The sequence below is a fragment of the Lathyrus oleraceus genome, unplaced genomic scaffold, assembly GCF_024323335.1.
Source record: "Lathyrus oleraceus cultivar Zhongwan6 unplaced genomic scaffold, CAAS_Psat_ZW6_1.0 chrUn0029, whole genome shotgun sequence".
NCBI classification, from domain to species: Eukaryota; Viridiplantae; Streptophyta; class Magnoliopsida; order Fabales; family Fabaceae; genus Lathyrus; species Lathyrus oleraceus.
Window position 1 is genome coordinate 162,133 of NW_026112420.1, and position 22,470 is coordinate 184,602.

Consider the following 22,470-nt stretch of genomic DNA (forward strand, 5'->3'; position numbering starts at 1 on the left):
GGTGTCCTTTGACCAAACTACCAACACCCACTAATTAAAGTTAAGTCTCGGGTGTTTTACAAACGAGTATCCAAAACACCTATTAATTATGTGTAAATAGTGAGTTAAATTTTTTGATCTAGTTGACAAAAGAATAAAAATAAAAGGATTCAAGATGAATGAAAAATGCTCGAAAAATTAAACCGAATGCACTAAAATGATCAGCGCAAAATAAACTTCTCGGAAACATACATGTTTTGATCAATTTTTGAAATAAAAAATGATCGATTAAAAGACTTAGGCTGATCAAAATGTGATCGGAAAAGGAGTTGAAAAATAAAATGAGCACGTCAGGTTAAACTACGCAAATCGTAGTGTCGCGACTGGAGAATTACAGAGTCGCCATCATCCTTTATTCGTTCCTAAAGAACAAGGAAATAATGATAAAACCTAAAGATATTGGGTGAGACATTAGGGTTCGGGAGTCGGTTAAATAAGGGGAAGGTGTTAGGCACCCCTTACTTCTATTGTACTCAACGGGATCCTCCTATACTTCTAGGGTTTCTATGTTTTCTATGGGATGTTTGCTCATATTGTTTATCAATTTATTAATTACTTATTTATAAGGGATTGAGTTATTATTAAGGAAAAATACTTGATTAAAAAGAATGACAAAGAAAAAGTTTTTTTGTTATTGTACTCGCTAGAGTGTTACAACTTTATGTCTATGTACCTTTAAATGTGTTGAAGGGTCAGAGAATCGTAGTTTATCTAGATAATGTTTATGTGTATGCTATTTTTATCTCTTTTTGAAAAGGGTCTCAATGCATCGGGGACAAAGAAAAATTGTTTGAAAAAATGTCTCAACACACAAGGGTATAGAACATGACGTTTTAATGGGTTTAAATTGATTTTAAATTGAGTATGTTAATCGATAAGATGTGATATCAACCAATATATTCAAAAAATAATCTAATAAATTTGATTTAAAAAATAGGATAAATTATATATATATATATATATATATATATATATATATATATATAATATATATATATATATATATATATATATATATATATATATATATATTTGAATAAGACATAAAAAAAGAAAAAGAAAGTTATCAATTAATATTTTATTTTTTATTTTTTGTTTAAGACTTAATTATTTACCTTAACTAATTAATTTTTAATTATCCTAATAAAATTATAGTTCCTAATTATCCTAATAATCCTTAAATTATCGTATCATTTTCCTAATTAGTCATAAAATATAAAATATTGATTTTTATATTAATAGTAATTAACGAACAAATTAAATAAAGAAAACCCTAACAACATTAAATTAATTAACTAGACTAAGTTAATTGTAATGAAAACCCTTGGGTTCTCTTTCTTTTTATCTTTGTGGGCTTATATATACACCGACGTATGAAATAAACGCTTTAGCTCAGAGTGTTTGTTCTATGTTCAGAAAATCGTTTGGTCTTCCAAAGTTACGTTCGTTTCTCTATTCTTGGAATGAACATTGTTTTTTTTAATGTTATAATCAAGGTTCGTTTTATGGATTCTGAATTTGACTTGAAATTTTGTGTAGATTTCTTCGCTCTCGCTGTTCTGGTTGGGGATTGGGACCTTCGCGACAGAACTATTTGGTAATTTCATATTCTTGTTCTAATTAAGATTAATTTATATCTATCGTGTTTTAACCTTATTAATCTTATTAAGGTTCTTGTTTTCAATTTTGTTTTTTTTTTTAACTTTTTCTTGCACTATAGGTCTCAGTGTGTTCTTGGATCCAATTGAATTGAATATTTCTTTGAACTTTTATTGGTAAGTGGATTCTGTTACACTGTTGACTGCTTTTATTTAATTTTCTTGTCTTTTACTCATAATTAGAATAAACTGTTGAATAATTTAACTTTTTTTCTTGTCCTTGCAATGTATGTTCACTAATTCTAAATATATGTTCTTATGGTATGCTAATATATGTTCACTAATTAATTTTTAATTATCCTAATAAAATTATAGTTCCTAATTATCCTAATAATCCTTAAATTATCGTATCATTTTCCTAATTAGTCATAAAATATAAAATATTGATTTTTATATTAATAGTAATTAACGAACAAATTAAATAAAGAAAACCCTAACAACATTAAATTAATTAACTAGACTAAGTTAATTGTAATGAAAACCCTTGGGTTCTCTTTCTTTTTATCTTTGTGGGCTTATATATACACCGACGTATGAAATAAACGCTTTAGCTCAGAGTGTTTGTTCTATGTTCAGAAAATCGTTTGGTCTTCCAAAGTTACGTTCGTTTCTCTATTCTTGGAATGAACATTGTTTTTTTTAATGTTATAATCAAGGTTCGTTTTATGGATTCTGAATTTGACTTGAAATTTTGTGTAGATTTCTTCGCTCTCGCTGTTCTGGTTGGGGATTGGGACCTTGACGATAGAACTATTTGGTAATTTCATATTCTTGTTCTAATTAAGATTAATTTATATCTATCGTGTTTTAACCTTATTAATCTTATTAAGGTTCTTGTTTTCAATTTTGTTTTTTTTTTTACTTTTTCTTGCACTATAGGTCTCAGTGTGTTCTTGGATCCAATTGAATTGAATATTTCTTTGAACTTTTATTGGTAAGTGGATTCTGTTACACTGTTGACTGCTTTTATTTAATTTTCTTGTCTTTTACTCATAATTAGAATAAACTGTTGAATAATTTAACTTTTTTTCTTGTCCTTGCAATGTATGTTCACTAATTCTAAATATATGTTCTTATGGTATGCTAATATATGTTCACTAATTAATTTTTAATTATCCTAATAAAATATTAGTTCCTAATTATCCTAATAATCCTTAAATTATCCTATCATTTTCCTAATTAGTCATAAAATATAAAATATTGATTTTTATATTAATAGTAATTAACGAACAAATTAAATAAAGAAAACCCTAACAACATTAAATTAATTAACTAGACTAAGTTAATTGTAATGAAAACCCTTGGGTTCTCTTTCTTTTTATCTTTGTGGGCTTATATATACACCGACGTATGAAATAAACGCTTTAGCTCAGAGTGTTTGTTCTATGTTCAGAAAATCGTTTGGTCTTCCAAAGTTACGTTCGTTTCTCTATTCTTGGAATGAACATTGTTTTTTTTAATGTTATAATCAAGGTTCGTTTTATGGATTCTGAATTTGACTTAAAATTTTGTGTAGATTTCTTCGCTCTCGCTGTTCTGGTTGGGGATTGGGACCTTGACGATAGAACTATTTGGTAATTTCATATTCTTGTTCTAATTAAGATTAATTTAAATCTATCGTGTTTTAACCTTATTAATCTTATTAAGGTTCTTGTTTTCAATTTTGTTTTTTTTTTACTTTTTCTTGCACTATAGGTCTCAGTGTGTTCTTGGATCCAATTGAATTGAATATTTCTTTGAACTTTTATTGGTAAGTGGATTCTGTTACACTGTTGACTGCTTTTATTTAATTTTCTTGTCTTTTACTCATAATTAGAATAAACTGTTGAATAATTTAACTTTTTTTCTTGTCCTTGCAATGTATGTTCACTAATTCTAAATATATGTTCTTATGGTATGCTAATATATGTTCACTAATTAATTTTTAACTATCCTAATAAAATTATAGTTCCTAATTATCCTAATAATCCTTAAATTATCCTATCATTTTCCTAATTAGTCATAAAATATAAAATATTGATTTTTATATTAATAGTAATTAACGAACAAATTAAATAAAGAAAACCCTAACAACATTAAATTAATTAACTAGACTAAGTTAATTGTAATGAAAACCCTTGGGTTCTCTTTCTTTTTATCTTTTGGGCTTATATATACACCGACGTATGAAATAAACGCTTTAGCTCAGAGTGTTTGTTCTATGTTCAGAAAATCGTTTGGTCTTCCAAAGTTACGTTCGTTTCTCTATTCTTGGAATGAACATTGTTTTTTTTTAATGTTATAATCAAGGTTCGTTTTATGGATTCTGAATTTGACTTGAAATTTTGTGTAGATTTCTTCGCTCTCGCTGTTCTGGTTGGGGATTGGGACCTTCGCGACAGAACTATTTGGTAATTTCATATTCTTGTTCTAATTAAGATTAATTTATATCTATCGTGTTTTAACCTTATTAATCTTATTAAGGTTCTTGTTTTCAATTTTGTTTTTTTTTTTACTTTTTCTTGCACTATAGGTCTCAGTGTGTTCTTGGATCCAATTGAATTGAATATTTCTTTGAACTTTTATTGGTAAGTGGATTCTGTTACACTGTTGACTGCTTTTATTTAATTTTCTTGTCTTTTACTCATAATTAGAATAAACTGTTGAATAATTTAACTTTTTTTCTTGTCCTTGCAATGTATGTTCACTAATTCTAAATATATGTTCTTATGGTATGCTAATATATGTTCACTAATTAATTTTTAATTATCCTAATAAAATTATAGTTCCTAATTATCCTAATAATCCTTAAATTATCGTATCATTTTCCTAATTAGTCATAAAATATAAAATATTGATTTTTATATTAATAGTAATTAACGAACAAATTAAATAAAGAAAACCCTAACAACATTAAATTAATTAACTAGACTAAGTTAATTGTAATGAAAACCCTTGGGTTCTCTTTCTTTTTATCTTTGTGGGCTTATATATACACCGACGTATGAAATAAACGCTTTAGCTCAGAGTGTTTGTTCTATGTTCAGAAAATCGTTTGGTCTTCCAAAGTTACGTTCGTTTCTCTATTCTTGGAATGAACATTGTTTTTTTTTAATGTTATAATCAAGGTTCGTTTTATGGATTCTGAATTTGACTTGAAATTTTGTGTAGATTTCTTCGCTCTCGCTGTTCTGGTTGGGGATTGGGACCTTGACGATAGAACTATTTGGTAATTTCATATTCTTGTTCTAATTAAGATTAATTTATATCTATCGTGTTTTAACCTTATTAATCTTATTAAGGTTCTTGTTTTCAATTTTGTTTTTTTTTTTTACTTTTTCTTGCACTATAGGTCTCAGTGTGTTCTTGGATCCAATTGAATTGAATATTTCTTTGAACTTTTATTGGTAAGTGGATTCTGTTACACTGTTGACTGCTTTTATTTAATTTTCTTGTCTTTTACTCATAATTAGAATAAACTGTTGAATAATTTAACTTTTTTTCTTGTCCTTGCAATGTATGTTCACTAATTCTAAATATATGTTCTTATGGTATGCTAATATATGTTCACTAATTAATTTTTAATTATCCTAATAAAATATAGTTCCTAATTATCCTAATAATCCTTAAATTATCCTATCATTTTCCTAATTAGTCATAAAATATAAAATATTGATTTTTATATTAATAGTAATTAACGAACAAATTAAATAAAGAAAACCCTAACAACATTAAATTAATTAACTAGACTAAGTTAATTGTAATGAAAACCCTTGGGTTCTCTTTCTTTTTATCTTTGTGGGCTTATATATACACCGACGTATGAAATAAACGCTTTAGCTCAGAGTGTTTGTTCTATGTTCAGAAAATCGTTTGGTCTTCCAAAGTTACGTTCGTTTCTCTATTCTTGGAATGAACATTGTTTTTTTTTAATGTTATAATCAAGGTTCGTTTTATGGATTCTGAATTTGACTTGAAATTTTGTGTAGATTTCTTCGCTCTCGCTGTTCTGGTTGGGGATTGGGACCTTGACGATAGAACTATTTGGTAATTTCATATTCTTGTTCTAATTAAGATTAATTTATATCTATCGTGTTTTAACCTTATTAATCTTATTAAGGTTCTTGTTTTCAATTTTGTTTTTTTTTTTTACTTTTTCTTGCACTATAGGTCTCAGTGTGTTCTTGGATCCAATTGAATTGAATATTTCTTTGAACTTTTATTGGTAAGTGGATTCTGTTACACTGTTGACTGCTTTTATTTAATTTTCTTGTCTTTTACTCATAATTAGAATAAACTGTTGAATAATTTAACTTTTTTTCTTGTCCTTGCAATGTATGTTCACTAATTCTAAATATATGTTCTTATGGTATGCTAATATATGTTCACTAATTAATTTTTAATTATCCTAATAAAATATTAGTTCCTAATTATCCTAATAATCCTTAAATTATCCTATCATTTTCCTAATTAGTCATAAAATATAAAATATTGATTTTTATATTAATAGTAATTAACGAACAAATTAAATAAAGAAAACCCTAACAACATTAAATTAATTAACTAGACTAAGTTAATTGTAATGAAAACCCTTGGGTTCTCTTTCTTTTTATCTTTGTGGGCTTATATATACACCGACGTATGAAATAAACGCTTTAGCTCAGACTGTTTGTTCTATGTTCAGAAAATCGTTTGGTCTTCCAAAGTTACGTTCGTTTCTCTATTCTTGGAATGAACATTGTTTTTTTTAATGTTATAATCAAGGTTCGTTTTATGGATTCTGAATTTGACTTGAAATTTTGTGTAGATTTCTTCGCTCTCGCTGTTCTGGTTGGGGATTGGGACCTTCACGACAGAACTATTTGGTAATTTCATATTCTTGTTCTAATTAAGATTAATTTATATCTATCGTGTTTTAACCTTATTAATCTTATTAAGGTTCTTGTTTTCAATTTTGTTTTTTTTTTACTTTTTCTTGCACTATAGGTCTCAGTGTGTTCTTGGATCCAATTTTATTGAATATTTCTTTGAACTTTTATTGGTAAGTGGATTCTGTTACACTGTTGACTGGTTTTATTTAATTTTCTTGTCTTTTACTCATAATTAGAATAAACTGTTGAATAATTTAACTTTTTTTCTTGTCCTTGCAATGTATGTTCACTAATTCTAAATATATGTTCTTATGGTATGCTAATATATGTTCACTAATTAATTTTTAATTATCCTAATAAAATTATAGTTCCTAATTATCCTAATAATCCTTAAATTATCCTATCATTTTCCTAATTAGTCATAAAATATAAAATATTGATTTTTATATTAATAGTAATTAACGAACAAATTAAATAAAGAAAACCCTAACAACATTAAATTAATTCAAACTTTTTGGATCTGAAACTCCTAATTCAATGTAGTTTGCTTGCGTTTCTGTGGTTTTCTGAAGTCCTCACACTTGAGGCAAGATGTTGATCCATTTAATTTACCATTTCATGAGCAATCCGTGTGGACACCATGATTTTCTCATTCACATTTCTATCAATATAGGAAGAATGGGAGAAATGCATTGGTACAGTAATGATCTCCATCACACGAGCTTCATTTCCATGGCCTTGTTTTTAATTTTCATTAAGATTTATTTTCTGCAATTGGTGGCCGGAATTTGTTGCTTCGCCGGAGAAGATGGTGGTTTCCACCACCACCACCACGTGTGTCACTCCCTGGCCCTTGGATCTAGTTGCTATGATCTAATCTTGTTCATTCATTTTAAATACTTCATTTAATGCACCATGCTTCGCGTTTGACTCAATTGTAGCGCGCATCATCAGATCTGAACCATTGCCTTGTGCCACGTCAATTAATGAACGAGATCATGTGGCTGTGCCTTTTTCGCTTACTTTTATTTTCTTTTATTTTCTGTTAATTCATTCTATTTTCAAAAATTCAGTAAAAATTCATTTGAAGTCAGAAAAATATGAGACCAATTCCAAAAAAAATCTTGAAAAAACTAGTTTCATATTATGATTTTTAATTATTTGTGTGACTTCATTTGATATTTTTTATGAATTACTTGGTTTGTATTGATTTTAATTCATTTTAAAATACTTTCTGACTTTTAAAAAATACAAAAATATTTTCATAGCATCTATGGATCATGATATGCCAATGAAAAATAGTCTCAACAATTTCTTATTTGTTTTGAGATTATTTGAGATTTTAATTCATATTATGCTATTTTTGGTTGTTTTTAATTGTTTTTAATTACTTTCTGATTCCAAAAATTTGTAAGAAAATTAGTCAAAGTTTGTTTGACTATGTTGAACCTATGAGAATTTAACTGGACTTTTTGAAGTTGCTTTGAATTGAATTTGAGGTTCCTTTTGGTTTGTTTATTTTTCATTTGTATTTTCTTTTAATTCAAAAAATACCAAAAAAATATCATTGACTTCTTGACTTGTTATATTCATTTCTCTTTTGTTTGGTGTTGATTGAGTTTGATTTAATCCAACTTTGATCAATTGGGATTGGTTGTTGACTTCTTTCTCCCTCCCTTTCATCTTCATCCCTTTCTTTCCATCAATGGCCAGTGAGTTAAAGTCTTGAGGTTGGTCTTGACAAATGAGAGGTTTAACCTTCTTTGATCCAAACCAAACTCAACTTGATCCATGATCAAGTGAGTTATTTTGTGTCCAAGATAGGTTGCTTCTTGGTCAAGCAAATAACCAAAAGTTAATACAAGGCCCTTCCCCTTTTGTTTGGCATGGCAAGTTTATGGAGCTTGGCTTACTAGTTATGACCTCTAACTTGTGTTCTTTGCTTATATTTTTATTGACCGGCCTCAGATAGGTGTGACTACTGCATTAGTCCACTTACGATTGCTTAACATAGCGCTATATTTTCTTATGACAAACTAACATAACCTTACTAATCACTAACCTTAATTTGAGCTTTTAAATTCTTGTCATTTACTTTTAATGTCATTTATTTCTTTCTCATTATTCATCTTGATTTTCATCTTTGCTCACTTGAGCACATATTTTATGTTTATGTCATTTTTCTTTTGTTCATTTGAGCCTATTATTGTACATAAATATATTGTTATTTTGTGTTGTTTTGTGTTTGTCTTAATGTGAACCAAAAATGCAAAAGGAGAAAGGACTTAGAATTAGGACTTACCCATGCTTAAAGGAGTTCAAGAGCAACTAGGCCTCATGCCTTTAGAATGCAAAATTTGTTGAAGAGCAACTAGGCCTCATGCCTTTAGAATGCTAAAATTCAAAGTTGATCTCAAAGGACTTCTCCTTAAACTCATTCTTGGTCCATTACCTTTATTGTGTTGTGAGCTTTTTGATGTTTGCTTTTGTGTGATATAGATCCCATCCTAAGATTGTGAAAAGAGGACCATTGTCATGAGTAGCCAAGTTAAGATTCAAGCCAAATGGAGATCCTAGGAGCTTGAATTCAAATTATTGATTGCTTGTTTGTGTGCTAAATCCAAAGGAAAGGAGCATCTTGAGTCATCTCTATATGACTTCAAGAAAAGGAACTCCAAGGGTTTTTCTTTCCCCTCTTATCTTTGTATGCTTTAGGACTAGCCCTTCTCTTCTTCTCCCCACTCTAACCAAGCCAAAAATCATTTTTCAAAACTTTGACTTTATTTCAAATTAGAAACCTAGGCCTTAAGCCTTTGACTTTTCAAAACCATTTTCATAAATACTCATTGTAAATAAATTTTAATCCAACTTTGACTTCATTTTGTAAATAAATCTAACTTGTAAATATAACCCATTTCAAGTTATTTTGTGGTTCCAATGGCCATTTTGTTAAAACCTTTTCAAAAACATTAGTTATAGGTTTGAGTTATCATAGTGGTTGATGTAAATCTTACCTCATCCTTAGTGTTGGATTATAAGTCTTCCATGCTTATTATAGGGTTAACCCCTCACTACCATGTTGAAGCCTTCCTCACATGGTGGATTGTTGGTTTAGGTGGAGTTTTCTCCCTTTGATAACCAAAAGACCTTAAGGCTTTTGATTAAAATCAATTCACCAACCTTTGAAATTTTTACCCCGAACTACAAGGTTTTGATCCTCCTTTGTGATGGTACGTAGGCAATGGGTTCATCCACTCAAACAACAAAATTTGTAAATATAATTTATTCTCTTCTCATCCCTCCAATCATTTGCACAAATCTACCAACCTACAATACATATTTGCAAAAACGGTTCCCTTAGAGTACTAAGGATGTTTTGGGTGCGTAAAACCTTCTCATTTCATAACCAACCCCCTTACCTAGATCTCTGACATTTTTATTAGTTTTTGATTTGAAAAACTTCTTGGCTTTTGTTCGCTTTTTAGCCTTTCCTTTGGACAAATAAAAGTGCGGTGGCGAATCGAATTGTATGTTGACTTTTGGTTTAGTCAATAAACCTAAAGGTAACGAAAACCCCGCTACACCATAAGCGAGTTTCTTCAATGTTAAGCTTTCTTGAATCAGAGGATCTTATAGTCAGAGTCTTCATTTAGCGATTGCAACTTCAGAGGATGCTTGTTGTTGACTGTCTTTAGAGTTTCTCTTTATTTGACTTCTTCAGAGCGTACGTCTTCAGAGTCTAGAGTCATTCTTCCCCTTCAGAGTGTCTGACTTCTTTAGTTTAGCTAACATCTTCATTTTATCAGAATTAGAGCTTCTGGTCGCGTATCTTTTGAGTAGCATCTTAGAGCTTGATTCTGTATCTGATGATTGTCTATCTGATTGTTTTGATCAGAGTCCTACACACTTAGAAAAATTTCGTTAGGGTACCATTTTTGTTTCATCCTTTGTTATCATCAAAATCTTAGAGATACATTGTAGAACTAAATTTCTTCTTACCTAAGGCAAATTGACTTTTATTAATTTATAAAAATGTTGATTAAAACACACTAGTAAACCAATTGGTTTTAACTAAGTGTTGGATTAAATTGGTCTATTAAACTAATGTTGATGAGTGTTGGGTTAATTAAATTAGTAAAATACTTCAAGTCTTTAGAAGTAATTAAGTTTATTATTATTGAAATATTAGAGGATTATAATTAATGAGTTTCTTATCATTATTTTCGGTTTGTTTGAATTTTTGTTTGGAATTAGAGTTGGGCCTGGCCCATACTATTTTTTTTCTTTACTAGGTCATTTGGATAACCCGAGGGTCAACTAGGTCAAACCCAGGACCCACCCCCTGAACTGGGTCAAGTGTGACACAGGTTCATCATCTTCTTCCCTAATCTGAAACCCTAAATCTTGCGCGCGGTAAAACAAAAGCAGATCAAAAGTTGGAATTAAAACTTTCTAATTTTACTACAGAGGCACTGAGCAATTGAATTTACAAGGAAATCAGTCTTAATACATTACAAATTCACAAACCCTAATCTAATGAAATCTCAATTAGAATCAAATTTAAACTTTCTAATTACATAACAATCAAAATAAAAAACTAAAATCTAAAAACTCTACAAAAACCTAAGTTGAAATCAGAATTGAGTACGAAAAAGAAAACTCTAAGGGACTTTGCTACCAATCAAGCCAAACACACCAGAGCTCTGCCTCCGAAGACTTAGGGTTCTTCACTTTGAAACCCTAATATCTTGAGCTTAACCTTCAGATCAATTCCCACAGTACCTCGCATCAAAGAAAAGGAAGAGATAGAAAAGGAAGAAAGGAAAGACAAAAAGAACGGAGTAAAGTAAAATTATTACCTTTTCGCCAGAGAAAGTCTCTTCTCCGTAGGTTGGTATAACTTTGATTCCTAAATTATATTGTTGAGTGTTTGATGTTGTTGATTGTATGATGATTAGGGTTCAGGTAAATTGATTATAATTGGGGATTTGTTTGGTTGAATATGTTGTTTGATGCATGATAAAAGGTCATGGAATTGGGAATTTTTGTTTGACAGGGGTTTGGGATGATTCTGGGTAAGTTAAGGTTCGATATGGGTTAGGTTGAGGTTCGGGACGAAGGAAGAAAATGAAGATTCATCTTCTTTAGGGTTAGGGTTCATTTGTGTAAAGCGTTTTGGGGTTAGGGTTCTTAGGTTTAGGGTTAGTGTTCTAAGTTCAAGAGGTTTCTGGGTTGATGTTTATCACCCGGATGAACACCGATTGAACTTCAACCGGAGACCTCAGGTGCAAGGTGGTTCAGGGCGGGGAACAATGGTCTCTGGGTTGGGGGTTGCATTTTTGGGTTGATGTCCATCATGTTCATAATGAACATGATGAATGTAGTGGTCCGGTGGGGGTTGGAGTGGTGGTGAAGGGCATCTCAGGAAAGGGTTTAGAGAGAGGTCAGAGAGCAAATTGAAGAGTAGAGAGAATTGAGAGAAGAGAGAGAGAGAAAGAAGATTGAAGAGTGAGAGGGCGCTGAAGGGGACGAGAGTCATATACCCCCATGGTGACCTCTCTGATGCCAGCCAAGTGGCACTCTCGGAGCCCTTCAGATCAGTTGACTATCTCAATCAACAGATGCTTCTCTGCGTGCGCGAATACCATGTACACCCATTGACTTCCCATTTGATCCCTCTGTTTTAATTACTTTGACCAGGTATGAGGATCCAACGTTCTTGGAAAAATGTGTGTGCATTGCGTTAGATCGGTCCAACGTTCCAGGACGAGAGTCAATCGTTGACTCTCTCCATGGATTGTCCTCAATCGTGGGCTTCAAAATGCAATGGGCTTTCTAGCCCTTGATAATTACCCCCCCCCCCCCCCCCCATTTTCAAGCTCATTTGCTAACCCAGGGTATAATACACCCCATTCGTTTATTTTTAAATTTTTAGTTAATTAATTACTTAATTAACTATTAATTAAGATATATCCATTTAATATTTAGGATTAATTCAAATTAAAAAAAAAATTTGTTATTTATTTATGACATGTTTATCTAATTAATTAATTACGATAGTAATATTTTAATTAATTAGGGATTTATATTATTTATATTAGGGTTAATTAAATCAGGAATTAGAGAATAGAATCAGGGATAATTATTAGGGTTTTAAGGGAATCAAAAATGGGACAAAATAGGGATAAGGAATATATCTTGTGACATCCAAATTTAATTCATTTGTATTCCTTTAATTTAATTTATATTATTATATCGTATTTAACATATTATTATTAATTTAATTAAATGATGTTTTCAAGTTAGAACGGGATAAAGACACGGGATGCAATTGGGGATAAAACTAAGGGATTCTCAAAGGTTAAATCAGGATTAAAGTCGGGATAAAGGTATTATGTCTAACACATAATTATGATTCCCAATCTATTTTCTTAAATAAATTAAAACACTATTTTTGCAAGGGATAAAAGGATAAAATCAATTCAAATTCACTTTAAACCATAAGACATATACCCTAGTGTATTGAGGTAGTTTCTAAAATCACTTCTCCACCCTCGATGCGTGAGAATTTTCAAGGGATAAAAACAATCAATCAATCACCATTTTCAAAAATAACTACGGTACTCTGATCTTTCGCCTAATGCGGAAGTACGTAGGTATAAAGTTGTAAACTCTAGCGAGTATAGTTATGAAGAACCTTTTTTGATCTCTCAACCATTTAAGTAAGATATCTTCTATAAATAAATAATTAATAATTAATTAGTAATCAAGCAAACACCTTAGAAACATACATTAACCCTAGAATTATAGGAGGATCCCATTGAGTACAATGGAGGTAAAGGGTGTCTAACACCTTCCCCTTACTTAATTGACTCTTGAACCTAGTCTCTCACCTTTAACTATTACATTTTATTATTATTTTACTGTTCCTTAGGAACAAATAAATGATGGTGGTGACTCTGTCATTTTTCCAGCCGCGACAACGCCAATCACATCTTGTATTAAGAAAATTCTATTAAAACTTAAGATAGTAAAACTAAATAATTTTGTTCTTTTATTAGCACAAAATATTTAAATATATATTTTAAAAGTTATTAATCTTGTTAAAAACAGTTTGATGATTTTTATTAATCTTTTAATTAATTACTTATAGAATGTAGCACTAAATATGTTATTTATTTAGTATCTGGTTTAAACGGTTCAATAGTGATTTAAGTTGTAAGTTGTTACCTGATGATGATCCCGCACCTCTGAATCTCTCGACTAAATTCCTTCCCCCAGGGCTGAAACTGTTTTCACCGACTTGTTCATAAATGTCAATACATCTAGTGCCATGCATATGTTGTATTACTTCGAGCCTGTCAATAGATAGGTGACCTTTTTTGTCCATCAAGGGCTCGAAGCTGAACACTGCAACAATATTGTTCTTTAAAGTATCATCTACAATCCAATTCACACCTGGGTCATCAACATAATTCTTAGGGTACTTTAAGATAACTGAAATCATTGAATTCAGATCTTGCTTGAAAGAACGTCGTTCCTGCAAAACGTCTAACAATCTCACCCATAATTCTCCATCCTTCCAATCTCCAAATTTAGCAAGCGGTCCTTGTCCATATCTTGCAAATGCCAGTTGTTTAAAAATCTCATGAGTATCTATGACAACCATTTTAAACGGAAGGGCCTACAAAGAAGAAAACATCCATAACCCTAACTAACTTGAATGCCAAAGAATACAACTCAACAAAGAAACTTTCAGAATTACTGCTAGGATTAAAATTACCAAATTTCAACTAAGCAAAGCAAAACAATAAATAATATTAGTACAATGAAATTTCATAGAGCTAGAATCAAAATTATCAAATACAAATCTGATACAAACAATCCTAAAACTACAAATTATCATATTAAAATTGTTGAATTGTAATTCCTTATGTCGAAGCAGATTGCTCGATAGAACAATGATGTGTCGAACAACCTAGTGTGTTGAGTTGTATTAGTATGTCGAAGTGTTGAAGCATGTTATTTCACACAGGATTTCGACTTAGGCATATTTTTAGTAATGTTTACTATTTTGGGCTTTGACTTAGGGAGAAAGCTAACCTAAATCTATAACCTATTCTAAAAAAATCATAACATTGTATTCACAGAATTTTTCAATTGCAAAAAAGTGAATAAAGAAGTTTTCCACATGTTATTGGCTGAGAGAAACCTCTGCAGAAAATATTCTTCTTTTTCTCCAACGTTCTTTTCTTTCTTTCTCAAACGTTGTTTTCTTTTTACTGTTATTACATGGTTGATAATAATCTTGTTCATCAAGATTGATAGAAATTATCAATAGGTTGTGGTGGATTTCTAACATCTGGTATCAGAGCCCCGATTTAAGCGATTTATGGGAAGAAAATCACGATGGCAATGAATCATCCAAACGGGAATTTTCCAGCGAGTCTTCCGATTCTCAAGAACAATAATTATGAGAATTGGTGCAAGAAGATGAATGTTGTATTCTGTTATCAAGATCTTTGGGATCTTGTAAAGGAATGAGTAACAACGCTTGTAGAAAACGCGACGGATCAGGAAAGGGATGCACATAAAGAATTGAAAAAGGAAGATTTAAATCTCTCTTTATAATCCATCAATGTGTTGATCCAAATAATTTTGAAAATATTAGTAGTATAGATTCATGCAGAAGTCAAAGGTAACACATCTAGCAGCGACGAAGAGGATACTAAGGTATCAGAAAGGAACTCTCGACCATGACATTTTGTTTCCTGCAGTTGATGAAGGGAAAGAATGCAAACTAGTGGAATACACCGGCTCAAGTTGGTGTAGTGATGCTAAGGATCTAAAATCCACAATTGGCTATGTGTTTATGCTAGGTGGTGCACCAGTTGCTTGGAGTTCGATAAAGGAGCCAGTAGTGGCATTATTATCGTGCGAAGTAGAATACATAATTGATTCCTTTTATGAATGTCAAGCAACATGGATGGTGAATCAGGTCGAAGAGATAACAACAAAGAGTCATGGAACAATTATCATGAAGGTCGACAACATGTCAGCTATCAATCTAGCAAAGAATCCGATAGCACATGGTCGAAGCAAGCACATCGAAATGAGGTTACATTATCTTCGAGAGCAGGTAGCAGATGGGAAAATGAATTTCGAACACTGCAGAACTGAGAATTAGATTGCATACATCATGGCAAAGGGAGTGCATATCGAAGTGCTCAGAAGACTAAGAGTTATGACGAATGTAGATAGCTTAGACACAATGAATTATGTGGTGTGTTGAATTGTAATTCCTTGTGTCGAAGCAAGTTGCTCGACAGAACAAGGATGTGTCAAATAACCTAGTGTGTCGAGTTGTATTAGTGTGTCGAAGTATATTGCTTCACGCAGGATTTCGACTTAGGCCTATTTTTAGTAATGTAAACTATTTTGAGCTTTTATAGTTTTGGGCTTTGGCTTAGGGAGTAAGCTAACCTAAATTTATAAATAGAGGGAGTAACCCTTATTCTAAAAAAACACATAACATTGTATTTACAGAATTTTGCAGTTGCAAAATGAATAAAGAAGTTTTCCACAGGTTAAGGGCAGAGAGAAAATTCAGCGGAAAATATTCTTCTTATTCTCCAACATTCATTTTTTCTTTCTCAATCGTTCTTTTATTTTCATTGTCATTGTATGATTGATAACAATCTTGTTCATCAATATTGATAGAAATTCTACATTGGTTATGGTGGATTTCTAACAAAAACTACTAATTTACATGCAATATTAAAATTAGTATACAAGCCTAAAACTACCAAAGTACGCCTCCTTCTCTCACACTCACACTTTCTTTTTTGAACTGCAGACAAAAAAGTGAAAAAAATTAAAGAAGAATTTTAAACAAAAGTTAAAGATCAATGCGACCAATTTATCTAATAAAATGTGCATGTTCTATGTTTTGTTGGCAAAATAAAACCAAGTAATTGAAATAATAAAGCCTAAAAGCCATCAACCTTGCTCTATAAATTGTCAATGTTTTGCCATAACATAACACTAACTTTTTCAAAAATATCTGAATTTACTCAATAGTGATGTCAAACTTAAACAATCATTCAGAGTCATTCTGAGATCAAACAACACTTCAAATTTTGCATGAAAAATTAAATAAACCCTCGTAAAAGAAATTGTTTTCATGTACCTGTGATGGAATGAGTAAGAGTAAGAGAGTAAATCAAACAACTTGAATAAACGTGAGTTGAAATTTGAAATGCAAACATTGCTTGTTTGGTCACCACCGTCTCTTTTTTTTTTCTTCTGCAATTGAAATGGAGAAGATGAACACTGATCGACGGTGGTGGTTAAAGGGATAAAGAGACATAAATGATAGGTCTGATTAGCATCCATCTTCCTAAATAAATACTCCCTCCATTCCTTTTTAAATGTCATTTTTTAGAAAGAAATTTGTTTATTTTTAAATGTCATTTCAAAGTTCAATATAGTATTTTCAAAATTATCCTTAATCATTTATTATATATAGAGAAAAAATTTAAATAAATTACTAAAAAGTTAAGGATATTATAGAAAAAAAATATAATCGTTATTAAAAAGTAACAATAATCATTAGTTATCTTGATATATATAAAAAACGACACTTAAAAAGGAACGGAATATGTATTTTTCTTCCGAGTGCTTTATGTAGGAGCAGGCCTGTTGCCCTAGGAGCTCAAATCAATCCATAGCCAACTCAGTTAAGGAAAGGATCACGATTGCATGACTTTAGCAGCAGAAAGTCATGCTTGACTTTGGGCAAATTATGTCTGTATGATCAATTGAATGAACCAAAGCACCCCACGTGTCTTTTTTAATAGAAAAGTTAAAAAATCTGAAAATCTCTACGGTTCCGTTACCGCCCTTCCTCTTTTCATTAGCGTTGTTTCGATCAGGGCCGGTTCTTTTCCTGTGCAAGTTGTGCAGTAGTAGCACATGGCCTCACTTTTTGTGGGGCCTCAAATTAACTATTATTAGTGAATATAAAAAAATTAATAAATAAAAATATTTTTGTATCACATATAATAAATAAAATATTAAATGCTGAAAAATAAGATATTTGGAAACCAAACGTTTTTTTCTCCTTTCTCACACGTTCTCACTTCTCTCTCCTCTCAAACGTTATTCTCTTCTCTCTTTCTCTGTTAGAGCTGTTTGAAACCAGAAAAAAAATCTTATTTTTCCTTTTCAATCCTCTCTTTTATCAGGTTAGTTTATTCAATTAGTTACTTTCCATTTATTTTTATTGTGATTATTTGATTTTGAAGGTAGAAAAAAATAGTAATTTTAGATTTATTTTAAATTTTAGGGTGAAATCCTATTTTAGTTCCTGTATCAATATTGATTTTAGATTTTAGATTTTAGATTTTAGGGTGGAAATGAGGGTAACTTTTGTTCTTTATAAAATTATAATATATAAATAAATAAAATTTTAGGGTGAAATGGGATACTAGTATACTGTATATACTACTCAGTAGTATCAAAATTCAAAACAAGAATACTGTTGGTGTTGGTGACGATTTTTATACCTACTTTTTCTCATAAGACCAAATTGCAATTTGGAATCTTTCAAAACAAAATTAGTATGTATTAGTATTGATATTTTTTATGATTAATTTATAATTTATTTAATTAAATGTAATTTGTTTTCTTACTATTAATTTATAATTTGCTTTTAATTTATAATTATTAATTTTTTATGGTACTATATTAGAGAAGAACACAACATAATAAAATATAATTGAATATTAATTAAAGTCTTTAATATTCTTTGATGATTAATTTATAATTTCTTTTATTTAATGTAATTGATTTTTTTTGTTATTGATGTAGGAACACAATTTCACAACAGGATAATTAGTAGATCATCGACGAACACAAAAGACATTGTGAGAAATTTCAAGTTTTTCTTATTATGTCTCCTAAGATGCCTCCTAAGAGTAGAAAATTTGAATGTGGAAATGATAAACGTAAGAAAAAGAAAAAAAATGAAGAGTTAATTCAATCTCAAGTAGGAGCTCTTGATAAATTTTAATCAAAGAACCACAAGTTTCAAATGAAAGTCGTTATGTTGATAATATTGATAGTTTGCCTATTGAAAATGATAATCTTGATAGTGTGCCTATTGAAAATGATAATCTTGATAGTGTGCCCATTGAAAATGATAATCTTGATAGTATGCCCACTGAAAATGATAATCTTAATAGAATGCCCATTGAAAATGATAATCTTGATAGTGTGCCAATTGTTGATGAAGTTAATAATGATGATGATGCCGATGATGATGATGATGATGATAATGTTGATTATGATATATTTGATCCAAGAAATTAGGATCGTCTTCAACCTAAACTGATTGATTTATTAGTTGTGAAAGGTCCTAAAAGAGATAATTCTATTGTGAAGGGTCCTAGAGATAGTTTGAATAGACGTTTTACGGCTAATTTGTATACTAGAGCTTTAGCAAATGGAGAGGTGTGGGATAGAGATTGGCTTGTTTATTCGAAAGAGCTTGATAGAGTATTTTGTTTTTGTTGTAAAGTTTTTAAAAATGGGATTGTTAGGGGACAATTAGCAAATGAGGATTATAGTGATTGGGTACATGTTGGTGAAAGAATTAAAGAGCACGAGTTAGGCATGGAACATGTTAAAAATATGACTACTTGGTATGAGTATCGCAAAAGGCTGCAAAAATTTCAAACTATTGATAAAACAACTCAAAGATTAATTGAGAAAGAAAAGGATCACTGAAAAAATGTTTTAAAAAGAGTTATTTCAATAGTGAAATTTCTTGCTAAGCATAATTTAGCCTTTTGTGGTTCTAAGGAGAAATTGTACGAAGATAGCAATGGAAACTTTTTGGGTTTGATTGAAATGTTAGCTGAATTTGACCCAATCATCCAAGAACATGTTAGACGTGTTACAACTCAAAAAGTTCATATTCATTATCTTGGGCATAACATACAAAATGAGTTGATTTCATTGCTTGGTTCTGCAATTAAAATTGAAATCATTAGAAAAATCAAACAGGCAAAGTATTTTTCAGTGATACTTGATTGTACTCCTGATGTTAGTCACCAAGAGCAGATGTCTTTGATAATAAGATATGTGGATATTTCTTCAGCTTCTGTTAGTATTGAGGAATCATTTTTAGGATTTTTGAATGTGAATGATACAAGTGGTCAGGGGCTTTTTGATGTTTTACAAAATGAATTGAAAGAACTTGGTCTCGATCTATTTGACGTGAGAGGGCAATGTTATGATAATGGGTCCAATATGAAAGGAAAACACCAAGGTGTGCAAAAGAGATTATTAGACATAAATTCGAGAGCCTTTTATACTACTTGTGGTTGTCATAGTCTTAATTTGACATTGTGTGATATGGCTAACTCTTGTATTAAAGCTATGAATTTTTTTGGAGTTGTTCAACGCATTTATACAAAATCATTGTCATCCACTCGTTGGGAGAGTCGTGTAGAAAGTGTCAAAGCTATAAGAACTCAAATGTTAGAATTTACAGAAGCTTTACTTGAAGTGTCAGAAAATGATCTTGATCCTAAAATACAAAATGAAGTTAAATCCTTAGCAACAAATGAGCTTGGTGATTTTGAGTTTTTAATGGCTATAATTATTTGGTTTGAAATATTATCTGCAATTAATTCTGTTAGCAAGCTTTTACAGGAAAAGGATATGCTTATTGATGTTGCTATGCAAAAAATTAAGGAGTTAATTTCGTATTTTGAGGGATATAGAGAAACATGTTTTTATAAGTTATTCATTAACGCTAAGGAAATTGAGGTGGAATTGAATATTGCCCAAATATTTCCTCAAAGGCGTATAATTAGAAGAAAAAGGCAATTTGATGAGAATTTGAATATCCTATCAGTCGAGCTATCAGAAGAAGAATCATTCAGGGTTAATTATTTACTTTACCTTGTTGATCAAGCTGTTGTTTCTCTTAATAAGAGGTTTGAGCAATACCAAGAGTATGAAAGTATTTTTGGTTTCTTGTTTACTTCTCACAAGTTACAATCATTAGATGATGCAACTTTGAAGTCTTGTTGTACTAACTTTGAGCAGGCATTGAAACATAATGAGCAATCTGATATTGATGGGAATGAATTTTTTGCAGAGTTGAAGTTACTAAGAGAAATGTTGCCTGAAGGAACCATAAGACCTACTGATATATTATTATTATTTTTAAAAGGATTGGATTGTTTTCCTAATACAGTTATTGCATATAGAATCTTATTGACTATTCCTGTGACAGTTGCTTCAGCAGAAAGAAGTTTTTCAAAATTGAAATTGTTAAAGACTTACTTGCGGTCTACCATGTCACAAGAAAGGCTTAATGGATTGGTATTAATAGCTATTGAAAATGATATTTTGGAGACAATAAAATATGAAGACTTAGTTGACTATTTTGCTTCAAAAAATGTTCGTAGGAAGACTCTTTTTATGTAGTTAGATAATTTAAGTTGTAAGAAATGGTGTTAGTAGTTTAAACAATACCTTTGAACTTTTTGATACTTCATTTGATTAATATATAATTTTATCTTTTGTTTTTCATTTTTAATCATTAAAATTATATATATATATATATATATATATATATATATATATATATATATATATATATATATATATATATATATATATATATATATATATATATATATATATGCTCATTTTTAAAATTAGAACAGGACCTCTGAATTGATTGGGTCGGCCCTGGTTTCGATGATGCCCAATAACTCATAACTCTTTTCTCTATAAAAGAAATCACATACCTCTCTTCTCTTCAAGTCTCTAAATATTCGAGTTTTTCCAATATCATGACATCAAAAATAACATGCAAGAGTGAAAGCAACAACACAAGGGAAGTTTCCATTGAATCACTTCCAAGAGAGAGATTATGTGAAGTGGTTGGAATCGTAGCCTCTCAATCTGTTGTTAACCTTCACAACTTGAAAATGTGTTCCAAAGATTTTGTTGAACCCACGAAAGAAAAAAATGCGCTACAAAAAGTTTATTTCGACAATTTTTCAAGGATCCAATGGCATCCTTATGAGACATAATATGAACTTTTGAAAAGCTGTGAGGAATGTGGAAACACTGAAAGTTTGTTTAGCGAAGGGTTACGTCCCTACTTTTACAATCCAAATGGAGATGATGGTGGTGGTCTTCAAAGATTAATGACTGTTGCTCAAAGTGGTCACAAAGCAGCAAATGTGTATGGTATGATAACGTTGTCTTCAGAAAATGATGATTCAAGAAAAGAAGGAATTGAACATTTGCGTCCTGTCCTCTAAGGTTGAATTCAGAAGACTTGATTGTAGGGGATCATGAGGAGCAAGAACCAAGTACCAAGGATTCTTATTTTTAATACATATTTTAAAAACAAATATTTTTATTTTATAGACAAAACGACAATCTAATCATTTAGAGTTTTAAAAAATTATTAAAGACTTGTTTTTAAACATCTAGAACTTAATTATAATTAATAGATGTAGGTAGTCTGAGTCGAAAAATACCCACTATTTAAATATAATTAATAGGTGTTTTGGATTGTCTTGTAAAACACTAATGACTTAATTATAATTAGTAGGTATTGGGATTCTGGTGAAAGAACATCCATGGTGTAAATATACTCCCTCCATTTCTTTATAAATATTATTAAAATTTATTTATTTTTAAGTGTTATTTCAAAATTTAAATAAAGATAATAATATTGTAGAGAAAAATATAATTATTATTTAAAAAGTAACAATAATTATTAATTGTCTTTTACGTGTAAAAAGTCAAAAACACTATCGTTAAAATGGAATGGATGGAGTAATCAATAGGTGGTGTGGATAGTTGTTTCTAAAACATCCTCAACTTAA

At 30.4% G+C, this 22,470-nt stretch overlaps 1 protein-coding gene and 1 pseudogene across 1 annotated transcript; both read left to right on the forward strand.

The window, feature by feature from the left end:
* Positions 1-18,709: 18,709 nt before the first annotated feature.
* Positions 18,710-19,336, forward strand: LOC127112058 (uncharacterized; annotated as a pseudogene).
* A 123-nt stretch (positions 19,337-19,459) lies between these two features.
* Positions 19,460-21,897, forward strand: LOC127112059 (uncharacterized). The gene is made up of 2 exons (XM_051046250.1): positions 19,460-21,045; positions 21,681-21,897. Exons 1-2 carry the CDS (start codon positions 19,460-19,462, stop codon positions 21,895-21,897), a joined length of 1,803 nt encoding a protein of 600 aa, XP_050902207.1.
* The last annotated feature ends 573 nt before the right edge of the window (positions 21,898-22,470 follow it).